The sequence below is a fragment of the Natator depressus genome, chromosome 14 (assembly GCF_965152275.1).
Source record: "Natator depressus isolate rNatDep1 chromosome 14, rNatDep2.hap1, whole genome shotgun sequence".
NCBI lineage: Eukaryota > Metazoa > Chordata > Testudines > Cheloniidae > Natator > Natator depressus.
Window position 1 is genome coordinate 2,273,996 of NC_134247.1, and position 21,863 is coordinate 2,295,858.

Here is a 21,863-nt window from a genome sequence, read left to right on the forward strand (position 1 = left end):
AAGTACTCCTTTTCTTTTTGCGAATACAGACTAACACGGCTGCTACTCTGAAACCTCTTATTTATACACTTTCAAGGCACTATTTGTGGCAGAGAAATTGATCATTTTCCCCCTTGAATTTATGTTAAGTGAATTCTGGGTCAGAGAATTCTAAATACTGACGGTTTTATTGTGAAAAAGTCCCATGATAAATGTATGAATAACTTAAAGTTTAAAAAAAACAATCAGGATTTTCCACATGTTGTCCTGATGCAACATTGTAAAAATAGGATCCATTCCTAAATGTTTATCATAATCTTTCAGATACTTAGGGCCATCTGGTGTAAATGAAGTTAATGGAGTTACACCTATTGATCTGGCCCTTAGACATAGGAAGAAGCTCCCTAACACGACCTTCTGTTCTCCAAACACCAGAGGCTTATGCTCTTCATCAAGACATTGCTGGTCATGCTAATGCTCTTCTCAGAGTTGTTCTGGACTAAGTCCAAGACCATGGTAGTCAAAGATGATTTGGTGGCATAAAGATTTTGTGGTATAAGTAAACAATTAAAAAGTATGTAAAACAGCTGCTGTGTGAGGTTGAGCTCCAGACAAAACAACGAAGGAAAACAATGCTTGCAAACAGAAAGGGACAGCATTGGTAAGAAAGGAAGGGTAAAATGTTAAAGAAAATATTAGAAACACAACAGAGTGAAGCCAATATAAAAAAGGTTTGAAAAATACTTAATTATCTGTGTTTGCTTTATTGAGTCTTGTTTACCTCTTCTGACCTGTCTCGACCATGCCTGCTTTTGACGCTGTAAACTTGTTGGGGCAGGGATCACCTCTTCTGCACCTGTACAGTGCCTAGCACAATGGGATCCTGGCCCATGTTTGGGCCTTCTGGGCACTGCTTCAAAAGAAATACAAAATAAATAATAAATATTTTGAGTTTATGCTTATGCTCTAGGCAAAGGAGTCCTCTTTTGGAAGAGGCCCATTTCCTTAACTTATTAAATATAGTAATATATATTGTTTATGTTTTGTATTTAAAGTTTGCTAAAATTACACCTTCTTTATTAAGCACGGTACTAGTCTAATGCCTTTTTGTACGTTAGTAAAATTCACCCATGTGTAGAAAGCCAGCACCAGGCCTAGGTAACATTAAGGTTGGGTCTACACTGTGGAGACTACACCGTCACAGCTACATTGGTGTAGCTATGCTAGCATAACCCCATAGTGTAGACGCAGCCGTACTGATGGAAAGCTTCCATCCACATTGAGCTGTGCCACAAATCCACATTGAGCTGTGCCACTCAGGGGTGTGGTTTTTTCCTACCCCTGACCAACTTTCTAATAGCACAAAACTGAACACTCTTGCCCCGCCCCTTCTTTGAGACCCCACCCCGCTCACTCCATCCCCCCTCCCTCCATCACTCCCTCTCCCCCACCCTCACTCACTCGCTCATTTGCACCAGGCTTGGGAGGGTCCCTTTTTGACCGGGTGTTCTGGTTGAAAACCGGACACCTGGCAACACTAACCAACATAGTTATGTCAACCTAACTTTTAAGTGTAGATGAAGCCTAAGGCCTGGTCTACACTAGAAAATTAGATTGACCCAGCTACATAATTCAGGATTGTTAAAAATCCACACCCCTGAGCAGCACAGCTAAGTCAACCTCAGTCCTGGTGTAGACAGTGCTAGGTTGACAGAAAAATTCTTCCATTGACCTAGCTGCCACCTCTCAGGGACCATGCTGACAGAAGCAGCCCACCTGCCGGCGTCGGTAATGTCTACACTGAAGCACTAAAGCGGCGCAGCTGTGCTGCTGTGGCATTTCAAGTGTAGACAAGCACTATATCACACTCATGTACTCAAAATTGCGCCTATGTGTTGCTTAAGCCTTGGGCTGTTTGGGGGAAAGGAGGAAATGTCACCCTATGAAAAGCTGATCCTACACTTGACTTTTGGGGGCAGGGAATTTTTTTTTTTTAAAGAGAAGCAAAGGAGACACAAACAGTGGTTGCCCTTTAAGTTGTACTGCACACCTTTATTTTTAGACCCATTTCACCTCACCCCAGGCAACCACACGCCACAGTGAGCATTCTTTATTGCCTTCAGTTATTGACATAAAAACGCTGACTTGCCTGAAATGCTGACCAAGACTCAGGGAAACTAAGGCCTGGTCTATGCTAAATATTAGATTGACCTAGCTACATTGCTCAGGCCTGTGAAAATTTTTATGTTCTGTGCGACTTGTTAGGTTGACCTAACCACCACTGTAGATGCAGCTAGATTGACAGAAGAATACTTCCACTGACATAGCTACTGCCTTTTGGAGAGGTGTATTACCTACATTGATGGAAAAGCCCCTTCTGTCCATGTAGGAAACGTTTACACTACAGTGGCACAATTGCAGTGGTGTAGCTGTGCCGCTGTAGTGTAGACATACCCTAAGGTTATATAGAAAATGGAACAAAATTCAGTGCCTTGCATAATGACAGATTTCAGAGTAGCAGCCGTGTTAGTCTGCATCCGCAAAAAGAAAAGGAGTACTTGTGGCACCTGAGAGACTAACCAATTTATTTGAGTGTAAGCTTTCGTGAGCTACAGCTCACTTCATCAGATGCTCCGATGGAGTGAGCTGTAGCTCACGAAGGCTCATGCTCAAATAAATTTGTTAGTCTCTAAGGTGCCACAAGTACTCTTTTTATTTTTGAGAAAATGGAATAGAGACTCCTATGCCAAGCCCAATACCTGCCTTCTCTTCCTCTTGGGTTAGATAGTGTGGTGCCCTTTTTGTGTAAATGGGCTTGCTTATGGGTGTGCTTCTGTCTCTCGTGGGGCTTTGCTGGGTGGGGATTTTGGAGGGTGATTTTTTTGGTGGGTGTTGAAGCAATGTTTTGGAGGTTCTGGGGAAATTTGGGGCCACGTTAAGAGTTTTGGGGTGTTTGGAGGGTATTTTGGGTGCTGTTGAAATTTTGTTGGGTAGTGTTTGGGGCATTTAAGGGAGTTTGGAAGTCTGTTGTAGGGAGTGGGGATATTGGAGCTGATGTAATGACTATTGAACGCTTTTTTCGGGGGGGGAACAGTGAGGAGTTTGGAATGTTTTGGGGGGCTGCAATTAGGAGTTTGGAGTAATTTGGAGGGTGCTATGGGGAATTTGTGGGAATTAAAGGATGTTTTGGTTTGCTAGGGGTGCTGTAGGGAGTTTGGGGAGCTTAAATGTGGCTAGGATACTGTGGGGAGTTTGGAGTATTTGGGGGAGTGTGGTGAGAGTTTGGAGTGTTTTGGGGATGCTGAGGGGAGTTTGGGGACTTAGAGAATGCTTTAGGAATAGTAGGGTGTATCGTGTTTTGGGGGCTGTGGGTGTGTGTGGGGGCTCTGGAGAGTTTGGGGAGTATGGGGTTGCTGTGGGGAGTTTAGGAGTGTTTTGGGGTGCTGGAGGGTGTTTGGGGGGTCCTGTGGGGATTTGGGGGGAATTGGGGAGTTTTGCAGAAGGCTGGGGTACTTGGGGGTGCAGTGGGGGGTTTGTAGTGTTTTGGGGGTGGTGTTCTGGGGAATTTAGGGGTGCTGAGAGGATGTTTTGGAGGAGGGATCAGCCGTGACAGGCCCACACCAGGGACTGGGCGGCGCCAGCAGGCTGAGAGGAGGCTCTGGTAACCCAGCCTCTCCCCGCAGTTGCGATCCCGAACGCGGCCGGCCTAGTTTGTCTCACGCGGCGGCCCGTCCCCGCGGTGCATTGTGGGCCGTAGCAATATGGCCGCCTCCTTGGTGTGCGGCTGAGGGGAGTTTAATTCTCCGGCGCTGCAGATCGCTTCCCTTCCCACGGGGGCCGAAGCCAGCCGAGCCGCTAGGGGCCCGTGTGCGTGGGGAGGAGCCGGGGGAGGGCACGATGGGCCGAGCTCGGCTCCCGCCCCAGCAGCCGGGGAGCGTGCATTGCCCGCGGGGCTAGAGGCCCGGTCCCCCCCCGGGTGCTTCTAGCGACACCTCAGCCCTCCCCGGGGTCGCGGAGAGCCCGGCCGGGGCTGCTGTCTGCAGACGCCCCCGAGGAGGAGACTCGCCGGCTCTGAGCCCCGCTGCCCCGCAGACACCTGGGACAGGGGCCCGCTGTTCCCCTCTGCACCTGGGAAAGGGGCACGCAGAGCTCCAGCCGGAACACTCCCCTTCTACCTCTCAGAGCCCCGCTCGGAATAGGGACCCCACCGCCCTTCCTCTCCCCAGCGTGTGCTGGGCTGGGGATTGCTGAGCACTTGCCGCCTGGCCCCCTTCTCCCCTGATGGAGTCCGAGATGCTGCAGTCGCCTCTCCTGGGGCTCGGGGAGGAGGATGAGTCAGACCTGACTGACTGGAACTTGCCTCTGGCCTTCATGAAGAAGCGGCACTGTGAGAAGATTGAGGGCTCCAAGTCTCTGGCCCAGAGCTGGAGGATGAAGGACCGGGTAATGCTCTGGGGCAGAGGTTTATGTGGGGGAGGAGGGGAAGGACACGAGGAGGTTCTGGCTTTAGTCCAGGGTCTGCAGCATGCTTTTGGAGGCATCACTGAGTTTATTTGTTCCTCCTAGTCAGGTTTTCTGTGGTCCCATGCACTTGTTGCATGACTACAGTGGAAGTGAACATATTAACAGATTATGAATGCTGGTTGCTATTCCTAATTATATGCATTTTAAACAGCTGCATTGAGTTTCTTTAAAACTGGTGCCCTCCTGACAAAGTAGTGGAATTAATGACATCTTAAAACGGACTTCTCTGGATCAGGTTAATGGCAGGGGTGGCCAACCTCGGGCTCCGGAGCCACGTGCCGCTCTTCAGAAGTTAGCATGTGGCTCCTTGTCTGGGCATCGACTCCGGGGCTGGAGCTACAGGTGCCAACTTTCCAATGTGCCGGGGGGTGCTCACTGCTCAACCCCTGGGTCTGCCACAGGCCCTGCCCCCACTCCACCCCTTCACGCCCCCTCCCCTGAGCCTGCTGTGCCCTCGCTCCTCCCACTCCCGCCAGAGCCTCCTGCATAGGATCATAGAATCTTAGGGTTGGAAGGGACCTCGGGAGATCATCTAGTCCACCCCCCCCCCGCTCAAAGTGGGACCAATCCCCAATTTTTGCCCCAGATCCCTAAATGGCCCCCTCAAGGATTGAACTCACAACCCTGGGTTTAGCAGGTCAATGCTCAAACCGCTGAGCTATCCCTCCCCGTAAGAGCAAGGTCTGCTACCCTATCTTGGTGATGCAGTTCACTGCAGAACATTTACCTGTAGGTTCTGAACTATCAGTGCTTCTGGCTGTTAAAACAAAATGAGGGAGGACACTGAGAGCCATTCTTGATTTTTAATTTTAAGTGTGTTTATCATCTTATGAGCCGATTCACCAGTGTTAGTGGTTCCCAATGGATGGTCCCAAAGGCATTAGTGCAAAACGCTCTGCAGCTGGAACAAAAACAGTCTCTAAAGCCACATGCCAGGAAACAGCTGATCGGGAGGTGAGAGGGAGGGCTGATCAGGTGAGTGGGGGGCGTGGGAGCTGATGCGGGGCTGCTGATGTATTACTGTGGCTCTTTGGCAATGTACATTGGTCAATTCTGGCTCCTTCTCAGGCTCAGGTTGGCCACTCCTGGGTTAATGGTGTGGGCAGACAGTGCAGTATATGCAGACATTATATTCTGTGAAGTTGTCCTGTGGGGGGAGAGCTTAGACCCTCTTTGGGATGTTACATGGAATATATGAGTAATGCATTCTTACCAAAACAATATTAGGATCATCATAATTTTGAGATGGAAAACGCTCCATGTGACTCTCTATTGAGACTCAGCCTCAAAGTTGGGTGTAAGGGTCTTGATGCGGTTCCATAGAGGATTGCGGGATTTTAATCTTGTCTTTGGCGGATTCTGCAGGTCATCGTGCAGTGGGATCTTCGTGTTTGCATTGACATGGTCATTTCACACTAAGCCTTGGTCTACACTGTGGGGGTGTGTGGGGGTGGCAATCTAAGTTACGCAACTTCAGCTACGTGAATAACTTAGCTGAAGTCGATGTACTTTTAGACCTAGTCACCGCGGTGTCTTCGCTACAGTGAGTCAACTGCTGCCGCTCCCCCGTTGACTCTGCCTGCGCCTCTCACAGCGGTGGAGTACAGGAGCCGATGGAAGAACGCTCGGGGATTGATTTATCGCGTCTAGACTAGACGTGAGAAATCGACCCCCACTGGATCAATTGTTGCCCGCAGATCCAGCGGGCATTGTAGGCATACTCTAAGAATCAGGGTGTTAACTCATGTGTATTCCTGCCCAAACTTTGTTTTTCATGCACAAAAAATTAACTGTAGTTTCAATTGGATACAGTGTTCTTTATTTCCTGACCTAAACTGTTGTGTGGTGTTATTGTGAACTATATAACTTGCACAGTTAGTAAAATGCATGAAGTGCTTTGGGATGGAAGATGCTATAAGAAGAAAACAGGCTCATATGCTTGTCATTCAGCGGTGCTTATATGCTGCTGTTTAACTTTCACTTTTATATGAAAAGCCTAATTGGGAAGTAAAATATCCCAGTGAAGCTATCAAAAAAAATATATATCAGAAGTGGCTACAGCCACATGTTGGTGCTACTCAGCCCTGTGAACCAGAGAGAGAATGAGAGAGTTGTCTTTGAAAACAAACACAAACTAAATGCCTGCTTAATTTGGGCATTGTGGTGGAGTGGAGAGTAACTTCTCATTTTTTGAATCCCTTTTCCTTTCTGATCTTTCTTATCCCCACCTTATCTGTGAGTTCTTTATGCCAAAGAAGATTTTTAGGTAAATGGAATTATACCTCTCTCATTTTCCAGCTCAAATGTTCCAGAAGTCACTTAAAAAAAATAGGACAGAGTCAAAGTGAGATTTGTTTCATTATAGGGACGTGATAATTGTTTCTGGCCCAAATCTTAACCTACTGTAAAAATGCTACTTAAAAATAAACAAAACAAAATACACATCCACTATTTTCCTGATCCTGAAAAATGTTATCAGCTCTTCTAAAGAGGGCTGCATCTTAGACAAACTTGACTTGTGTCTGCTGGGAAACTGGGTTATCATTAATGACAAACAGGTGGTGATGAATTCATGATCATACAGGTTGCTCTTAGTAGTTTGCTGCTTGTGCCTGTGCACTTAGTTCTTGTGAGCAGGCAAGGTATGAAAAATACAAGAATCCTGTCTTCCTGCAACCCCTGCAGGCAAAATTTTTGTAAGTTTCCTACCTAGTTTTCTTATAAGTAAGCGCAGTGGTGCAGCATAACTTGCATATTTTTGAAAACCAAAACACAGCTGATAGGCACAGAATTAAACCTATCTGCCTTGACATTCTCTCTTTAATGAAACATTTTGTGCAACTTCTGACATTAGAAATATAGTGCTACAGCACCAATTTATTGTGGGATGAAAGTATCTGTTAGTCTAGAATGGGTAGGCAGATTAAAGGTATTCTATACCTAGTACACTTCTAATTTTGTGATGTTATATTTGAACAAGCAGATTGTAATATAAAGGGAGGACTGTACTTGTAGTCTAAGATTTTGGTTTTTTTTATATATACTTAAGTTTCACTACACCCACGTGTGGGTAGGCTCAGCAGAGAAGCAAAGGACTAAATGGCCTGTGGATCCTGAACTGTTTTGCACTAGAGGCTCTTTCCAAGTCAGTGTTACTGTGTATTAACAGAGCAGTATGTGAAAAGCTTGCATTACTACTGCCAATGCTATGCCAGGTCTGTGTTTGAACTAGAAGACTTTGATTTCTAGTATTGTCAACTGGGCAACTTCCCTGAGCACTAAATATAACACTTAAAAAAAAAAAAAAGATTTTTATAATAAATGCGTATGAATGTCCTATTGGAAAATAGTTTTTAGCCTTCTAATGAAGGCAGAAGTTAGTAGTTCAGCATATATGATTAAAGATGAAAAGTCCATCAAAATATAAGCAATTACAAAGAGTGGTGATTTCCCAGAGAGTGTTTGAAAGGGCAAGTCCATTTTTAATGTTTAATGCTAACCTTCAAAAAGCTTGAAAATATTTTTAAAAAGAAAAAAGAAAAGGAGTACTTGTGGCATCTTAGAGACTAACCAGTTTATTTGAGCATGAGCTTTCGTGAGCTACAGCTCACTTCATCGGATGCATAGCATATCGTGGAAACTGCAGAAGACATTATATACACACAGAGACCATGAAACAAAACTTCCTCCCACCCCACTGTCCTGCTGGTAACAGCTTATCTAAAGTGATCATCAAGGAGGGCCATTTCCAGCACAAATCCAGGTTTTCTCACCCTTCCCCCCCCCCCCCACAGACACACATACAAACTCACTCTCCTACTGGTAATAGCCCATCCCTCTTTGAAACCTCTCTTTATAATGCGCATGATAATCAAGGTGGGTCATTTCCAGCACTAATCCAGGTTTTCTCACCCCCCCCCACACCCCCCTCCAAAAACCACACACACAAAGCTCATGCTCAAATAAACTGGTTAGTCTCTAAGGTGCCACAAGTACTCCTTTTCTTTTTTCTTTTTACGAATACAGACTAGTGAGTTTGTGTGTGTGGTTTTTGGAGGGGGGTGTGTGTGTGTGTGTGTGGGGGGGGGGTGGTGGTGGTGAGAAAACCTGGATTAGTGCTGGAAATGACCCACCTTGATTATCATGTGCATTATAAAGAGAGGTTTCAAAGAGGGATGGGCTATTACCAGCAGGAGAGTGAGTTTGTATGTGTGTCTGTGGGGGGGGGGGGGGAAGGGTGAGAAAACCTGGATTTGTGCTGGAAATGGCCCTCCTTGATGATCACTTTAGATAAGCTGTTACCAGCAGGACAGTGGGGTGGGAGGAAGTTTTGTTTCATGGTCTCTGTGTGTATATAATGTCTTCTGCAGTTTCCACGATATGCTATGCATCCGATGAAGTGAGCTGTAGCTCACGAAAGCTCATGCTCAAATAAACTGGTTAGTCTCTAAGGTGCCACAAGTACTCCTTTTCTTTTTTCTTTTTACGAATACAGACTAACACGGCTGTTACTCTGAAACCTGTCAAAATATTTTTAGTTTGCCTTTTTTTCTCATCAACTGTGGATTTTCCCTCCCTCCTTGTATTTTTGAACAAAGCTGGAATTAAGCATATTGTTGCCATTAAATAAAAAAAAAAACAGTTATGTAAGCATCCTTAAAGCCCTGCGAATATATGGATATCTGCATTTGGACCATGTTTGTGGATCGGATGCGGATACAAATTTTATATCTGTGCAGGGCTCTAAGCATCTTCTCATACCAAAATGTTTGTACCCCAGCATCCTCTCTTTTGAGAACACAGTACTGGGAACAGAGTATGTCAGTTAATTGCTATAGAGCTGGTAGAGGGAATACACACAGTTTTTGATTTTCAGACTGAAGAATAGCAGGTAGTGTTCTTGAAGCTATCAGAGTCAACTGCTGAAATATTGGTTTGGCAAAGCAATAATGGGACTAACGTTCAGGCTCTAAGATTAGAACCCAAACTAAATCTGGCACAGAATGTAAAGCTCTGCTTGACCCAGCTGAAATCTCACGTGCATCTTGAATGAGAGAGTAGACAGTTCCATATGTGTTTTATATTTGAACTGAGGTGTATGATGACCATATTCCTCTCCTTGGATTCTCATTGACTACTGTTCTTTTATGAATCTTCTAATTTATCTTTCTTCCCTGCCTGAAAAGCTCTCTTGTCAGGGGTCAGGAATGAGACTGACCTAATCAAGGCTCCTGAGATCCATTCTCATTGATTTATAGTATATGCTCAAATAAGAGTGGCTCCAAATCCAACTCTGTTTCATCACATAATGATTATACTGTAGTCACAGTGAATGTCTAATTTTATTGAAAACTGTTTCAAAACGGTTACACTAATCATTGTGGGCCAGATTCTACTGTCCCTCCTTATGCCAAGTGGCACCTTTCTCCTCCCTGAGAGGCCCCATTATTTTCAGTGGAGCTTTTCATGGGGTACGGTGCTACTCAGCCTGAGCAAGGCTGGCCCTGTGTGACCGTAACTGCAGAATTATTGTTTATCTTATATACTATTATTTTAACTGAAGAGGGCAGGAGCAAATCTTGAACCATCAACTTGGGCAGTAAAGTTTTCTGAACCATAAATATTCATATATTTCAAGGCCAGAAGGGACCATTGTGATAGTCTGACCTCCTGTATAGCGCAGGCCACAAAACTTTTATTGTTGGTGCATCTACATTGAACTTTGTCACTTGTCTCAAGTGAGCTTTTCTTTGTCTTGGGATCAGTAATGGTTTGTTTTGTAGCATATAGATGGGTGTCACTGTGAATCTGATTAACTTTATCAGGTATTCTTTGTACACATCTGCCATTCATATGTGTCTAGCCGCTTTTCCTACTAGAGTATAGGGCTATACTATGAACAATTGAAATATTGGACAATTTAATTTAGAAATTATTTTGTTTTGTTGTCTTCTCTATTTTCTTTATCTCCCTTTGTTATCCTAAATCCCAGTAACTATTTTTGGTGTGTTTTTATTAGATGTCTTCTGCTTCTATTGCTTTTTTCCTACCTATGTTGTTTGTTTCCCCAGCAATCAGCTGTGATCTCATAGATACTTACTGTGATTTCATGTAGTGAATATAAACACCAGGAATGGATCTTAAAATCTAGCTGGTGCTTCATTAAAGAAATTAACATTTATTAAACATTCAGTCATCCCCTCCATTCAGCTAACTGAAGTCAGCTCCACCCTGGTAATCTGCACATAGATTAAAACAAAGTATAAACAATTGTAGGTGAATAGAGGGTAAAAAACACTGAACCAGTTCTTATTGCCAGTAATTCACACAGCCCATCAGAAATGATTGTTAAAGGTTACTGATTTATCCAGAAAAGCAAGTAACTTTATTTAAATAGAGACCAGCTGGGTGTTGTATAGAACACCTTTTCTGTGTGAAGCATTGTGAGGTAGTGGTGTGGTTAATGTACAGGGAGATATAGCAACTGTTACATGCTTAGTAATAGCTCATGAGTTGTTGGACTTAAGAACTTGCTTTAATGAGAGAGAGAATGATGGCGGGAAGGCTGTGGTTATCCCTTTTCTTTTCAAGAGGCACCAAAGAATTTTAGATTCCAGCGTTGTAGAAGGGATCTTATTTTTAATGTGTTTAGAGCAATGTGTATGAGCGCATATGCAGGGGAGTTCTCAGTTTAAACCGGGTTTAAGTGGTGCATACTGAAGTCTCAGAATTTTTTTTTTGCCGGGGGTGGGTGGGTGGAATTCTAAAGTAGAATTTTAAAAAATGCTTAAGTCCCTTAGAAAGCCAAATCCCATTGATTTTCAATGGAGTTTATGCTTTTAAGTCACTTGTTGGAAGCCCAATTCCGACCCAAAGTCTTTGCTTAATTTTTTTGAAGGCCCTACCTGTGCTAATAACAATATAATATAGCATAGAGGACACACATATGTGTCTGCCTCCATGACAGGTCCCAATATGCTAATCTGATAGTTCTCTAAATTATATGTTTCCTTGAGAGCCACGTAATGTTTGCAGCTTTCACTTAATTTAAAATGTTTGGATCCATGTAAAAACCAGCAATAAGGGAAACTGTATACATACATACTGTATGGTTGCTGCTCTTTTTTCTTAAAAGCAGATTCATTTCAAACAGCAGAGCAAAGTGCATTTGTTATATTTCTGTATCCATTAAGTAGATCATGAAAATTGAGACCTATTCCAGGAGTAGCATATTATATCTGAACTAGTGGAGGTAATACCTGTGAGGAGGTGGGGTATCCAGAATAACCACATTATTATGGCATTGGGGTTATAGGTAGAATCTGAGAAATTACAGCTAATCAAAGGGCAACTACTTTTCCAGTGATGTGAGGCACAACTTTTAACTAGTCTCTGAGAGTTCATTTCTGACTATTATAAGTTTAAATAATTAAGGTAATAGGGCTTCCCCTACTTCCCTTGGGAGGCAATTTGATTGTCTAGTAAATTTCCCTATTAAGAAGTGTTCCCTGATATTCACCCTGTTTCTTAATTTCATTTCATTGTTCTGTTATGCCTCAAGTACTGCCCTAAATAATGTCTTCCTATCCTTTTGTGTCCTTCAGTGATTCCTGAAAATCCCTTCTCTTTCTTTTTTGCTTGCTGTAGCATACCCTCCCCCTATTCTCTCAATTTCGTGTTGCAGCCACATTCATTTCAGCCATGGGCCAGGCTCTTTGGTACCTATTGTGGTGTTTGTTAATCAGTTGAGGGGTCTGGTAGGCAGTCCTTTTCCTAACCTCTCCTCAGTCAGACTGCCAACTTTGTTCTCTCCTTTTCACTACAGCTTCCTTTTCTGGTCTGTTTCTGCCTTTGATGGATTGGAAAGCAATGTTTGGCTGCTGGCATCATCTTGTGAAGCCTTGTCCGAGGGTAGATACAAATGGATGGTTCTTAAATTTTGAATTAAATATAGGTTGATTTTTTTTAAACAAACCTATTTAAAATTAAATTTGAAATTGACAACTTTATATTAAGGCCTAACCTTATTATAATCTATGAAAATAATTTAAATTAATTACAGAAACCCAGTATTAAGCAATATAGGTTTGCTGTTGAAGTTATGAAATCAGCCTACTGAACTGGAGGAAGTCACTGGCTAATCACCTGGAACCAGACTTTGTTGAAGTGCTAAATGAGCGTTTGATAGCAGTAGCCGGTGCAGAGAGAACATTTAGTTTCAGTTTATTCAGCTAGTTCAGTTCAATGACTATAGTTCATTCACAGTTGAGAAATAGATTGGGAGTTGAAAAAGCAAGAAAGTTCATGTTCCTCATCCAATCCATGCATAAAAGCTAGGTGTGAAAGGATGAGATCTTCCAGTTCTAAAACTTGTGTCTCTGGTCACCACGTGCATTATCATTTCAGTTCACTGTCTATGGGTGATACGTCCTCTGTTTAATAAATCAATTAGTTTTAAATGCAGAACATGTGAAGCTTTTTTCTTATGTATCCAGCACACTTAATGTAGTTTTATTTAGCTAATAAAATAAGACTCAATTCTGTTTTTGTGCATTTTAATTGAATTCTAGTTTCCTTCGAAATAAAACTTGACAGAAATAAAAATAATCTAGTTAATATAGTATGAAACATTCGCCATTTTCTAAGATGAGCAAAAAAATTAAGAAAGTGAATGTATGTAAAGTTATAAAATAGTTTAAATAAATGTGTATAGATATAGTGTATCATCCTGGTTAGCAAAAAGAAGCATCAGTTTAGGGTAAAGCCTATATTTAGTTGGAAATCAATATGTTTTAATGATTACCAACTGAAGGAGATCAGCCTGCCTTCAGAAAAATAATGAAAACATAGAAATACAAAAGAAGATTAAAATTGATGATTTTAAATTAAGGTTTCCTGCTTGATGATTTAAATCGTGATTCAAATTGGTGATTTAAAAGGCTTTGATTTAAATCAATCTGCCCTGCTTACCTATCCCTCTAAGCAGCCTTATCTGTTCCTATGTATACTGGTCAGGGTTCATAATTATCCTTTTGGTGGTGACGATGGTAGGCAAGAAGTGGCTGAAGTTCTGCAGGAATGTCTAGGAGAAAGTAATAAAAGTGTAGTGCATTATCTAATAGCTTTTGAGACTAGGTTACCTGAAATACGTTTTCCTCATGCTGTACTGCTGCAGTTGAGGCCAGTGGAGATGCTAAAGCTGGAGCTCCCTTGTTGTAAATGGGAGAAGTTTGTTTTCTCTCAGGAGCCTCACATTTGGAATTGGCTCCTATCCCTGGTCCTTCAGAGGCCAGGTCTGTTAGCCTTCAGAGTGTGCTACAAAACCCCTCTTCTCTCCCAAGCATTTGGAGAAGGGAGGATTGAGACTTTGAGAGGTCTTATTTGTGTTTGTCTCCTGGTTTGTATTTTACACTGTGGGAAGCAGTCTATGAAGAGCTTGAGATAGAAAGCTTGTCTTCTGTAAATAACCAGAATGCACATTAGTTAGGGATGTAGCCAACAGCTATATGAGACTGTGTCTAATTTATCAGATTTTCATGGGTAAACAGAAAGCAATTCTAGACCACACTTAAAAGGGATGCTTGTGGATTCTTTCCCATGCCCCCAAATACACATACACAGAGGCTGTTAACTATCATAGTGAATATGGAAGTTGTCTCCTGCAGTCCCAAATCCAGGTCTCTTCATGCACCATTTGGCCAGCTAGTGATCTTAATTTTACTATGAGCTACAGAAAATTATCCCACAAGGGTTTGGGAATAAGATGGAATTCTTTTTTTGCTGTGTAAGGCTTCATCTCATGGTGCCTTGAAAGGGAATCTCTTTGGAAGAGAGACATTGAGGAAGAAGGGGAAAGCCTCTATCTCCCAATTTTAAGAGTGATCGTTGGTAAATGTAATTAAAATAACTGAATATTGTCACGTCTCCCTTTTCATCAAGAAGGCCTACTTTTGCAGAGGTTTTATTCTTCCTGCTCTGGTTCTATGGAATATGTATGCCAGCAGAGTAACACTGCCTTCATCTATTATTTATTTAAAGAATTGTTTTATCAGAAGAGTTGGAATTAAGCTTTGAATGTTGAATTAAATCACATAGCTTTGGTAGCAAGTGAGTCATGAAACTTTATTAAAATAAAAGGATCTCAAATATGTTGGATTTTTACTGACAAGATCCTACTAAAGTCAGAACATTTAAATTGAGCCACATTTTACTTTTATTGATTTCTAAAATACACAGCAAAAGAGTTAGTTATACTGGCTTTATTTTAACAAGTTTTTTTTTTTTTTTTTTTTGCTGCTTTATAACCTGCACATTGAGAATTAAATCCTGCTTTTAGGAGAACAGGCATAGGCAGACAATTGGTTTTCTACAGAAATGTAGATTAACAACAGTGCTGCATAAGAATGCTCTTAATTCAAATAAATTTGTAGAGCTTAGCTGCTTGGTTGCTAAACGTTCCACATTTCACAGGAATATTAATTGGACATGGCAGCATAATAAGTGTAGTGGAGGGTTAGCATTGAAATTACACTTTTACTCATGTTTTATGTATGTTCATACTTAAATAATCTAATAGATGGTGGTGACCATTACTCCAGCTTGTAATAATCATTGTAAGTCTCCTTACACTAAGTCACATTTGTAATCAAACTGTGCAGGATTTGCTCTCTGTGATCACTGATTGCACGCGCACAGGTGAACATGGAGTGCCAGCGGTGGGCATATTTTAGTAGGCCCTGTGCTAGTAAATTAGACTGGGATCTAAATCCAAATGACTCAACTGTCTCCCTTAAATGAAGACAGATTCTTGATATTAGGAAGAAAACACGCCAGAGTACTGGATGGCTCTGCTAATGGTGTGAATTATTTCACTTCCAGGCTAATGGTTGAAATCCATGTTAGTTCAATTATGGCCAAAAGTAGTTATGGCTCTTCAGTGACATTAGTAAAATGATTTGGTGGGTGACTTTGGCTGCTAGTGAACAAACATCCATATCACAAAAGATCACCACCAAAGCTGGCATGAATGGGGAGCCTTGTTGGCAGTCACATTATTGAAGCTATAGATTGAATCTCCTCTTCTCCATAGACATGATCACTCCAAGTTACGGCTGCTGTTGTGCACTGATGGAGTAGAGTTAGGAAGCTTGCACTTTCTGCTTCTGTCTATACACATTTTATGCCTAAAGAGAGAAAGGACTTCACTCTTCAATTGGAGCAGTTAATTCACACATTTTAGAAGAAAAGGGTCTAATCTTGATATGGTAGTAGCAATTCAAACTGGATAATCTCTGTCACCACCTCTAGAATTTTCCCAGTTCAATTGGGAGTTTGTGGACGTACAAGTTTGAAAATGAGTAAGTCTATAATCCATAGTTTTCTCATGCATTTTGTTTAACATTTCCCAAATATCCCATCCCGTTGTTTACAATATAACCAAAAATTCCCTAGAGCTAGGCTAATGGCAGAGTTTTTTTGGTATTGCAATAAACCAAATCAGCAGTTTTTGTTTTCTGTCAGAGGCTTAATTGTCTGCTTCAGCTGGAAAGTCATGATAACTCCTGCTTTAGCCCATATTGATTTCTCATATATGGGGCCCTACCAAATTCATGGTGCATTTTGGTCAATTTCATGGTCGTAGGATTTTAAAAATAGTAAATTTCATGATTTCAGCTGTTTAAATCTGAAATTTCACGGTGTTGTAATTGTAGGGGTCCTAACCCAAAAGAGGGGTTGTGGCAGGGGGGTCGCAAGGTTATTGTAGTGGGGTCGCAGTATTGCCACCCTTACTGCTGGCGTGGGTGCTGCCTTCAGAGCTGGGCCATCGGAGAGTGGTGGCTGCTGGCCAGGAGCCCACCTCTGAAGGCAGCGCCACTGTCAGCAGTAAGGCAGAAATAAGGATGCCTCACTTATACAGTGAGTATTGTACTATATAGTATTGACACCCTTACTTCTGTGCTGCTCCCTTCAGAGATGGGCTGTTGGCCAGCAGCCATCACCCTCCAGCCACCCAACTCCGAAAGCAGCAGTGCAAAAGTAAGGGTGGCATGATATGGTATTGCCACCCTTAGTTCTGCGCTGCTGTTGGCGGGGCACTGCCTTCAGAACCTGGCCAGCAGCCGCTGCTCTCCGGCCACCCAGCTCTGAAGGCAGTGCAGAAGTAAGGGTGGCAATAACCTGCACAATAACCTTGTGATCCCCTGCAGCCCTCTTTGGGTCAGGACCCCCAGTTTGAGCAATGCTGGTCTTCCCCGTGAAATCTGTATAGTATAGGGTAAAAGTTCACAAAAGACCAGATTTCACGGTCTGTGACGCAGTTTTCACGACCATGAATTTGGTAGGGTCCTACTCCTGTAGGAAACATAAGGGAGTTAATTTTAAAAATATGTATGCACAATTGTAAGTGGAAACTGTGTAATGGTATGCTTAATTTGTTTGCAGTTACACTGATTGTATGCACAATCATGTATTGAGTATACAAGGGAAGTGTGTAATTGTGCATACCTTTTCCTGCATGTTGTTTAAGATAAACCCTACTTGAAATCAGCGTTTGAACTCCATAATGCAAGTTCAGAGTGTACTCGTAGAGGGCCCTTCACGAGTTTGGTATAATCAGCCCTTCATGCCAGCAACGGTGATGTAATGCAACACAATTTTACACTGAGGTGCTTGAAGAAAATGTGCTCCTACTTTTCAAACTTCACATCACAAACGATGTCCCTTTAATTTTGAAGCTATTACGCTTGCCCCATCCAGCCCTGTTCAACAGCACTCCTTTCTCCTCCCATGACCGCCTCTCTGTGGCTCTATCTCTGGGTTTCTTTGCTTTTTTAATTTATGGCATGTTGGTAATTGCTGAATAAAGGAGCACATGGTGGTACAGTTATTCAGTCCCCTTGCTCTGATCACCCTCATTCTCTAGTGTCTTGCATGACCAGCAAACTTTACAGTGAGTTTCTTCTTCTACGCTCGCAATTTGGAGTCAGATCAGACCTTTGGCTGTGCATTGACTTAGGTCAACCTCTCAGTATAACGATTGACAAAATCAGTGACCCGTTCTTTGATTTCAGTATTTCAGCTCCAACCAATGTGGAAGGGATAAAAATGTAATTTTTAATTTACCAAAATCAATTGTTTATTTTACATAAATGGCCAAGAGACTTGTTCACTTAAACAGCTCCATGAGAGTACTTGGTTCTAATTATACCTGCACCAAGAGTAATAAATTGTAGAAATACAGTACTAGTATGATGAAAATGAAATCGACATTAATTTGACAAGGGACAGTTTTGGAAAGTGGAGAGATTTTAGTATTCGTGAATGGCATAACAGCAAATTGTTACTGTTTTTGTTTTTTCATTCAAAAGGGTATCAGTTTCTATTGTTATGAGCTGTGTGAAACCTTGTTATGGGTTGAGTTAAAATCTTGTTGATGGTAACAGAAACTGAGAGAGACTGAGGCAGGAAGAAAGCCACGCAATAGCTTGTAAGTGCACCGTGACCCTGGAAAAAGCTAGAGAGCACTTTTGGGTCTGCTGTTGGCTAAAGAGGCTTGGGGCTATAAGTGATGAAACTGCTCCTTTTGTTCTTGGTTCCTCCTGTACTTGGAGAAGCAGGACTTTTTACAGTCATTACATACAGTTCTCTAATGCAAGAAGATTGCAATAGAGAAAATATCAGACTCCATACATTTCTCCTTCCACCTCGAACATCTTCAGGGCACTGAAATTTGACTAGCTGCTAAGTTCGAAAAAGGGTACATAAAAAGCATTAGCAAAGTCAGTACAAACTAAAATTTCATGCAGACAATGACTTGTTTATACTGCTCTATATGCTATACACTGAAATGTAAGTACAATATAGTCCAATGGATTTATAATTATATGGTAAAAATGAGAAAATAAGCAATTTTTCAGTAATAGTGTGCTGTGACACTTGTAATTTTATTTCTGATTTTGTAAGCAAGTATTTTTTAAATGAGATGAAACTTGGAGGTACGCAAGACAAATCAGACTCCTGAAAAGGGGTACAGTAGCCTGGAAGGGTTGAGAGCCACTGCTTTACTCCCTCAGAATTTCCTCTAGAGGAACTAGAAATCTATTCTATTCCTTGCTGAAAGAGGAAGAGTAGTTACTGCTTTTAATTATGTGAGTAGCTCTTAAATGCAATTAAAAAAATTCCCCAGTAAACCTGCCACGTCCAAGTTGCTTATATCATGTTCCAGTTTACTTTTTTAATGGGGTGTCAGAAACATTCTGTGAACACTTCACTTCCATTAAACCTTTTAATTTTAACAAGGTGATGAGTTGTACGTCTAGGCCAGTGGTTCTTAACCTGGGGTGCGAGATGCACTTTCTGGGGGTGCGAGACATGCCAGATTTTTTTTAGAAGGTAAATGATTGAAAACACAAATTAAACACAGGCATGTAAGTACAACTACTTTGTTTCATCAAACCTATGTATTTATTAACATTATACATTTAACGATTACTGTAATAAAGAAGTGACCTACTTCAACGATTTTTGATAAGGGGTGTGAGAATATATTTTGAGAACCAAAGGGGTGCAGGCTGCAGTAAAGGTTAAGAACCACTGCTCTAGGCAAACCATAAACACAGGCTAGACATGGTGACGAGACCTCTCTTTGCTGTGGTGTATGATGCTGATTCAGTAGGTAATGGGGTATGCCCAGGGCCTGAAAAGCTCCTTGATTCTTATTCCGGTGGAAGGTGCTTGTGCTACCACTTAAGTTAAACTACAGAGCTTACAGTGGCACAGCTGCATCGCTGTAGTGAAGATGCTCTAAGTGGTTCTCAAACTGTGGGCTGTGACCCTGTTTTAATTGGTCACCAGGGCTGGTTTAGGCTTTCTGGGGCCTGGGGAGCATCCACTTAATTTCCTCAAATTTTTTTGTGGATGCTTTTTCTTTAAAGGATTATGAAACCTTCCCTGTAAACGTTGTTCATGTCCACAGAGAAGTTATGCGGTGCAATAACCTGTTTTATTATACAGGAAGGATTTACAGTTGGCAGAGTAATAAGTCTGTATCTCTGGCACTTGGCAAAATGTGTCCCTTCTTAGTTTTCTTGTCCCAGTGGTTTTTGCCAATGACACCTCAGCCAGTATTTTTAACTTGCGATTTTTTGCTTAGTTTTGTGTTAGTATGAGCTACAGCAGGAAATAGCTGTTGTTAATGTAACTGGCTGTATAGTCTGCAGAACAGCAAAAATAAACAATCTCCCAGGAATGTGTAAACTAGCGTTTGTGTTAGAAAGTGATAATTGGAATGTTTTTCTTCCTTTCTGTATATGTCTTGGTGTCTGGAGCCTGATTTGAGAGCTGGGACAAGGGAGCAATGTGCAGCATAGCTTATGCCTCCAAGAGCAACTGGACTGTCTTTCGTCATGGTCAAGTCAGAACTATTCTTCCTTTCTCTCCTTCCTTCCTTCCAGGGGTAGGTCAGCAGCAGGAAGTTAAGACCCTTGAAGTGCCCAACTGCTTGTGTGTCATTTGGGAGAAAGACACTGCACAGTCCTGGGGAGCTCACTCAGTTATCACTAATTTTCTTCCTCTCTACTCCCCGATTTAAGTGCCTGGATTAATTTGGGATTCATGCCTTTCTCCTGCTTGCTCTCCTGAGCTCAAAATACTAGCCTGTCATTTAAAGAACTAGTCCTCCCCTTTAGACACTTCCAGCTATTACTCAGGTTCCCATCCAAGAGGATAAAACAGTCCCTGCTTCATGATACTTCCTGTACCCCGTGAAGTTCGGTGACGTTATCAGGGATATAGGGAGCAGAGAAGAAGTGTGGAGGATAAATTAAGATACTGAGTGCACCAGAAAGGAGATAAGCATTGGAAGGCTAAATGAAAATAGTGGGTTTTAAGGACAGATCTGAAGAAGGAGAGGAGGTTGCTTGACACACAGGAAGATGGAGGCTATTCTAAACATAATGGGTGGTGGTATGAAACTTGTTCAGAGTTGACTGAGAGGCAGAGACAGAGAAGTAAAAGCAGAAGATTTAGTGGAGTACAAGACAGAAGAAGAAATGTGCTGAGATGTGGACATGGGAGGGGTGATGTAGCCCTCAGAAAAATAGATTCATTGATTATAAGGCCAGAAGGGACCACTGTGATGATCTAGTCTGACCTCCTGTATAACACAGGCCAGAGAACTTCCCGTAATACATTTGTTTGAATTAGAGCATATATTTTAGGAAAACATCCGATCTTGATTTAAAAGTTGCCAGAGAATCCACCACAACCCTTGGTAAATTGTTCCACTCGTTAATTACCCTTACTGCTAAAAATTTCCAATCTGAATTTGTCTAGCTTCAGCTTCAGACGTTTTATACCTGTCTCTGATAGACTGAAGAGCCCATTACCGATCTTTTGTTCCCCATGTAGGTATTTTATCAGTCATGATTTTAGATTTTCTTCCAGGTCACTGATAAAAATGTTAAATTGTATAGGGCCAAGAACTGCACTGCAGAAGCCCACTAGAAACCTGCTCAATGATGATTCCTCATTTACAATTACATTGTAGCTTGAAAGCTTGTCTCTCTCACCAACAGAAGTTGGTCCAATAAAAGATATTACCTCACTCACATTCTCAGACTTGTCAATTAGCTCATTTTAATCCATTTAATGTGTGCAGTGTTAATTTTCTATCATTCTAGTTCTTTAATTAAGATTCTGTGCAGTACCAAGTCAAATGTCTTACAGAAGTGTAAATGACAGTGACTTTTATCAACCAAATTTGTAATCTCAAAAAAAAACAAACAAATTTGTTTGATAGGATCTTTCCCATAAACCCATGTTGATTGGCATTAATTTATATTACCCTCCTTAAATTCTCTAGTGATTGAGTCCAGTATCAATGATGTCAGGCTGATATGCCTATAATTATGTTGATTGTCCCATTTACCACTTTTAAATATTGTCACACTAGCTTTCCTCCCATCCTCTGGAACTTCCCCGATGTTCCAAGAGTTACTGAAACCAACTTTAATGGTCCAGTGAGCTCATTGGCCAGCTCTTTTAAAACTCTTGGATGCAAGTTATCCAGACCTGCTGATTTAAAAATGTCTAACTTTAGTAGCTGCTGTTTAATGTCCTCCTGAGTTACTATTGGAAGGAAAAGTTTCATTATCATCATCACAATATGAATACCTCATTTGATTCCCCCCCCCCCCATACAGAACAGAAATATTTATCAGATGCTTCTGCCTTTTCTGCACTGTTGCTGACAATGCTACCATTTCCATCTAGAAGTGGGCCAATAATAATGGTAGGGTTCTTTTTGTTCCTAATATAGTGTACTTTTAAAAAAACCTGCTGCTGCTTATCCTTAACTTTGT

General features: G+C 41.8%; 1 protein-coding gene across 5 annotated transcripts in view; it reads left to right on the forward strand.

Annotated features, from left to right (window-relative positions):
• Nucleotides 1-3,983: 3,983 nt before the first annotated feature.
• The window catches only part of RPTOR (regulatory associated protein of MTOR complex 1), a 306,196-nt gene continuing 288,316 nt past the window's right edge, over nucleotides 3,984-21,863 (forward strand). For 4 of the 5 annotated variants that reach the window (XM_074970551.1, XM_074970550.1, XM_074970552.1 and 1 more), the window contains exon 1: nucleotides 3,984-4,422. In XM_074970551.1, the coding sequence (XP_074826652.1) occupies nucleotides 4,261-4,422 (162 nt within the window). In that variant the 5' untranslated portion in view covers nucleotides 3,984-4,260. The remainder of the gene's footprint in view (nucleotides 4,423-21,863) is intronic. The other variant, XM_074970554.1, reaches the window with a different exon arrangement.